Source organism: Austrofundulus limnaeus, unplaced genomic scaffold (genome assembly GCF_001266775.1).
Source record: "Austrofundulus limnaeus strain Quisiro unplaced genomic scaffold, Austrofundulus_limnaeus-1.0 Scaffold808, whole genome shotgun sequence".
In the NCBI taxonomy this organism is placed as follows: domain Eukaryota; kingdom Metazoa; phylum Chordata; class Actinopteri; order Cyprinodontiformes; family Rivulidae; genus Austrofundulus; species Austrofundulus limnaeus.
In genome coordinates this window covers 36,052-41,800 of record NW_013953210.1, presented here as the reverse complement: position 1 = coordinate 41,800, position 5,749 = coordinate 36,052, and the positions used below count along the sequence as shown (strand labels likewise).

Below are 5,749 nucleotides of genomic sequence, written 5' to 3'. Positions count from 1 at the left end.
CATTAGCACCTCTAGTAATATAATTACTGAGAAAAATGGTGACGTGTTCAATACTTATTTTACCCGCTGTATGTGTGTGTCTAAACAGAATACTGCGGTAATGAAGTTATTTTTTTGTCCTTTCACCATATAAATCAAACACCTGACATTACAGTGGGAATAAAAGCTCTTGAAGAACAATGTTGCTCTAATGATTCAACTATGAGGGAAATAAAAAAAGTTCTTCTGACCTAAAATATTACTCTATCTGAATCCCTAATTCACCATGCTAAGTCATAATTATGAGAAAGTATCTCATAATTATGAGATACTAGGTCATAATTACGAGATAGTATCTCACATCTATCACATAATTATGAGATACCTAAGTCAAAATTATGAGATAGTATCTCATAATTATGAGATACAAGTTTTATTTTTTATGAGGGTGGTGGAAATGGGCTTCCATAATATTTTGTTGCCATGTTTTCTTATATTCATTTATTTTCAGGTGAGCAGACAGATGTCAGATGTGTGGCCTTGTGTTTTCTTGGTGTATATTTTATCTCTTTCAGTCTTTCTATTTACATTTCCTCTATTTCTCTCTCTCTTTTCCTCTTTCCTCTTTATATAACAAAAAAAATGTATGATGAAGAAATTAAGAAACTAATGTTGTTCTTTTTTCTACTGAACTGAAAAAAATGTGATTCGTATAAGCAAAAAATAAAACAGTTTTAGTGTTGAGTTTGTAATAAAACACCTTATTTTTGTGTTTTGCAATCATTTCAATCAATGTGCAGTTGAGCATTAAACATGGAAGAGAAGACAAGGACATATGGGATTCTCCCCCCATTGTTAGAGGCAATGATGGTACTCAATGTGATTTTAAATAGAGCTCACTGCTCCATATTTATCCATGTCCATGTCATAAACATGCAGAGAAAATACTGCAGAAACATGAGAACTGTTTCTGGTCTGGATGACTTGTAGTTTGTTTTCCTGAGACAAAGGCTCCATCTACTGGTCTCATGTAAACTGGTTTACAGAAAAGTACAGAACGTGTACAAAAATGCCAACAAACAGTTCAAATGTTAACATTAGGGCTGATTTACTTAATTTTGGGAGATCGTCCGAATCTTAGACAAGATCGGTGGAAAACATCARCTTCTCCTCCACAAAGGTCTGAAGATCAGCCACTGTTCCCTTTAGCTCTGCTGTGAGCTCTGCCTAATGTTGTTACAACAAGTTTGTTTGTTTCAAGGGTTTTGTTCAATCTGTTTCAATAAAATAAGATYGGAACATTGAAGGTGTAATGTGACCTTATACCATGACAGTGTCAGCTATTTAAAAATTCTGTATTGGACAAAATCAGAATCAGAAGGTCAAACATTTTAAAGATCAGTGATCGGCTAGAAAACTGCTATCGGTGCACCCCTAGTTAACATTACTCATTTCTGAATATTTCCTCCCACATTTTGCAAGTAAACATTTTAAAGTGATTTGTAGAAACTTTAGAGAGTGTACATTTTGTCAGCATTTTGTGATGCACATTTCTGAAGTTACCTTTTGTTAAATTTCATATTGTCAGCTCACTATACAGCATGCAATATGATTTTTGCAATATATATTTTTWATTTTTTTCTCTAAAACTTAAATCAAAATGTTTCATGATTTAATAAATAGTGAAAACTTTTCAATAAGAATTTTTGGTTAAATGCAAGTAGATTTAAGGCAAATGTATTTTTATTATTCTTGAGGTTGTAGCTCCAACTTGTCATTACTTATATGTGTCCCAATTGTTTGTTTAGATATATTTTATTATAAAAAAAATAACATGGTCCTCATTAAAGTTATTAAGCAATGTCAAATCAATAATTATGCTTTAATAAAAGAAAAAAAGACTGAGTTCTTTGAGATTTTATCAGCAATGTTTCACGTCTCTTTAACTTGTGGATAAGAAGGAAACTTTAGCATTCAGATTAGCTGCAGCGCTGACACACACACACACACACACACACACACACACACACACACACACACAGAGACCCTCACTTTACATCTCATTCTGAGCCCACTGCTGCTCGGACCCAGAGCTGCTGCAGCAGGTAGACTCCCTCTGCTCAAACTGCAGTTTGCACTATCTCCATTCTGCAAASACCATCTGACTGACCCAAGTGAATATTATGTGACCTCGTTCGCTGCATGTGGAGCGGCCTTGACTCGGTCCATTTCACACCTTATCAGCATGAAACAAAGTTCAACRCTGAGGTCCAGAAAACAAGGAGGGAGATCCTGTTAGAGAAGCTGAACGGTGAGTAGMGTAGCCACTTTGCTTCTGTGCAGCGGTTATATATGTACGGTATATAAAACCAAAGTGCAGAGAGGTGCCACAGAACACAGCCGTGCAGCACCTCTGCAGCTGTTTCACTGACAATTAACACAGTGACATGAATAATCATGCAAGCTCAGCAGYTTTTCACTGGACTGGTTTGAAACACAAACCCTGACTGTTTTACGCTGACRACAGGGACATGAGTTGTGGTGCCAAGCTGTACGCTGAAACAAAATGGAGATGGATGGAGACTGGTGAACTGATGTGGAGGGCGGGGTCCAACTGGAGACAGTAATAATGTTTATGAAGGCCCAGCGGGCTTGTGGGAGCGTACCTGCTTCTTCTGCAGTAGGGGCATGTGTGAGCCCTGCAGGGGGAGGAAGGGGAGGGAAGAGTCAGGCAGGAGGACACAGTGACTGTGGCCAGGGTTACCATACGTAATCTAGGGATTTTTTTTAATGAGGACTAACGTTTACAAACACAGACCTCAACAGACCACTAACGTTAATAATGTATCTGAAACAAAATGTTGTTTTCTTGTTTGAAGACACCAACTGAAACCCATTTTTATTACAGGTTTATCAGGTCTGCTGCCTTTTTGAAGTTAACTTCAGAATTGAGTGGATATTTGATTTTTGTTTCAAAATACTGAAATTAAAATTCAAAAACAAAGCGTTTCTCATTCTTAGTGTCAAAATTTTTTAAATGATTTGAGTTTCATTTTCTGTTTCAGATAGCAAAAAAGAAAATTACTTTAAGACAGAAACGATAAAAGGCTTGTTTGTTCATAATCCATGACAGGTCGTGCCAACTTACTGGATCCCTACAATAATCTGTTTCACCACCAAGGGGGTGTGTCTGCAATATCAAAGTTATTCAATGAACATCCCATTACAAGTAAAAAGCATTGATGTTGACTTCGATAGCAAATATATTTGCCAAATATTTATTTGGTATAACAACAACAAAAAAAAAAACAAGAACATCCAATCCCTCTACAACAACAGTTTATATAGATACACCTTATACTGTTTCGTATTTCTTTAATCAAAATCAAACTATCAAAACATAACCAAACAGAAATTTAATAGGTTGCTGAATGAGGAAAACAGAAGAAAATAATAAAATACGATATTAGATGTAAAACTATTATTAATTTGTTATTATAATTAGAATTTATTTGCATTTAGAACTGGTTTAAAGTTCGAACTTCGAAGTCTCTACCTTTCACTCGAAGGTCTCAGAGAGGGCGGAGCTTTCAGGTAGAGTTTTTTTTTTCTTCCCAAACTTTATTTAGGTCAGCCAGCACTGACAACGCTCTGCGGGTGATGTAATCGGCTCCGCGACACAACTAAACGATGATGAAATTCATTGCAAACGCTTTTAAAGGGGATCTATTATGCAAAATTCACTTTTTAAAGGTTTTTTTTTTTACTCAACTTTGGGTATGTACTTCTTTAAAAAACAGTCCTAGGACCAAAAAAATGCACCCAAGGCATATTTACTGTAAGTAAATGTATTTTTAATGTATATTAACGACAAGTTTTATACTTCAGTCATTTTGTGATGTCACAAGCCGTACGACAACCCGCCGGAACCTGCGTTCAGCCCCTTACCTAGAAACCCCCTGGTGAAGCTCCACCTCCTCAGTATAAAGAACCATCACGGTGTTGTTGTGTAATGCACAGCTCATTTCACAACAAGCCTCCAACAGGGCAATGGTTAGAGTGTTGGACCAGAGAGTGGGAGACTAAGGTTTGAGACTGGCACGAACACAATCTAATTATTTATTTAGTTTTCGTTCGTTATGAACACGTTTTCTCATGTACCTCTATTGTTTAGCTTATTAAAGCCTTGTTAAAGCGTATTTGTTCGAGTTTCTGAGGTATTTTGACCGCTGCTGCTCCCTGCTCTGGTAACAGCATGCAGAGTGAGCGCAGAGCAGAGGAGGGAGAGGAAAAAAAGAAGAAGCTGCGACCACGACTCTGCCTCTGGGTCTCATATGGTTGTACAACGGAGCTTCTGCTATTATTAGCCATGCAAACGTAAAYGCTGGCTTTGGAGGGCGGAGCTAATGTCAACAGATTTTTGGAGGGCGTTACCAAMRGAGCTCATTAACATAAACAGCTCTTCTGAACAGAAGTCAGAGCAGGCAGAAGTAGAAAATGGGAAATTTTATTCTCTGAGAATCATTTTGTGCATTAAATTGAATGAACATGGTCTGGATAGCCAACAGACATACCATAAACATTTCTAGGACCCATAATTGGTCTCCTTCAATAATCGATTTTTATCGATTCGTTGTTGCAGCCCTAGTTTCAGGACGGTACACCTCTAACAGCTCTACAGTTACTTCATGTAATCACAGTAAACTCTTCAGCTATTTTTATAAAAAGAATGAAAAAGTGACAAAGAAATGGCAACAATTATAACGAGGTGTTTGATTCTCAGAGGAAGGCTGGCATACCAAAACATATCCGAGTTAGTTTTACTGGTCTAAACCAAGACCCCACAGGATCTCAGACGTTTCAATCAGTTTTAGGAGATTGTGAAGAATCCTCCAAAGCCCTGTCAGSTTTATGAATAATCCCATCCAAATAGCACCTGGGTTGAACACACACTGAACCCAGAAAGCACTGCTACACAAACTTTRTTTACAGCTGTATGCATATCGAAGCTCTGACCTGAAGCCGCAGCATGGCAGGGTGAAGAGGCGCAGCAGGGCCAGCAGCACCCTGAGGGGCAGAAGGGTGAAGATGTACAGGAAGGCGTCGGCACACAGGAAGAAGCCGAAGATCATCAGCTGGAACAAGAACAACCCGCTGTCAGTCAGTGACTCTTAAACAGGCTTTTAAAGCTTCAGGAAATGACAACCTGTTGCTTTCTTATTTTATAAGTAAAGTTATTTTAATACTAAAATCAAAACCTCTGAACTCTGAAAAAACATACATTTAACCATTAAATATAAACACAAGAGTGAGTCCTTAAACAGTGTCATTAATTATCAAAAAATGGTTGTGTATATATTAAAGTCAATACAGAAAAAAAAACATACATTTACTTATTTATTTTCTTTAGACGCTGCACATAATATTAGAACATGTTTCAACACTGCCACCTAGTGGCTAACTAGAAGAACAAAACATTTTTCAAATTTAAGTATTGTAACAAAAAGCCCATTTGTGTGGGTGATTGAGGTAATTAATTGGTATTTACTAGCAACTAAAATACCAGTTAAAATGTTTTTTAATTACTTATTATTTTACAGTTAACCCTCCTATGTTGCAGTTCAAATGGACACGGATTAAAGTAATTTTTTTAAATAGTTGAAAGTCATTTTTCTGTGCAAAACTTTTTCTATTTCAACATATAACATGAAAATGGTTCATTTTACACTATTGCAACTCCCCCCCCCAGCATTTACATATTACATAAAAC

At 36.8% G+C, this 5,749-nt stretch overlaps 1 protein-coding gene across 1 annotated transcript in view; it reads right to left on the bottom strand.

The window, feature by feature from the left end:
* The window catches only part of LOC106532668 (transmembrane anterior posterior transformation protein 1 homolog), a gene marked incomplete at both ends in the record, with an annotated part of 16,228 nt that extends 11,114 nt beyond the window's left edge, over positions 1 to 5,114 (bottom strand). The window contains 2 exon segments of the mRNA XM_014028799.1: positions 2,646 to 2,678; positions 4,996 to 5,114. Of these exon segments, the coding sequence (XP_013884253.1) occupies positions 2,646 to 2,678; positions 4,996 to 5,114 (152 nt within the window).
* Positions 5,115 to 5,749: the final 635 nt, after the last annotated feature.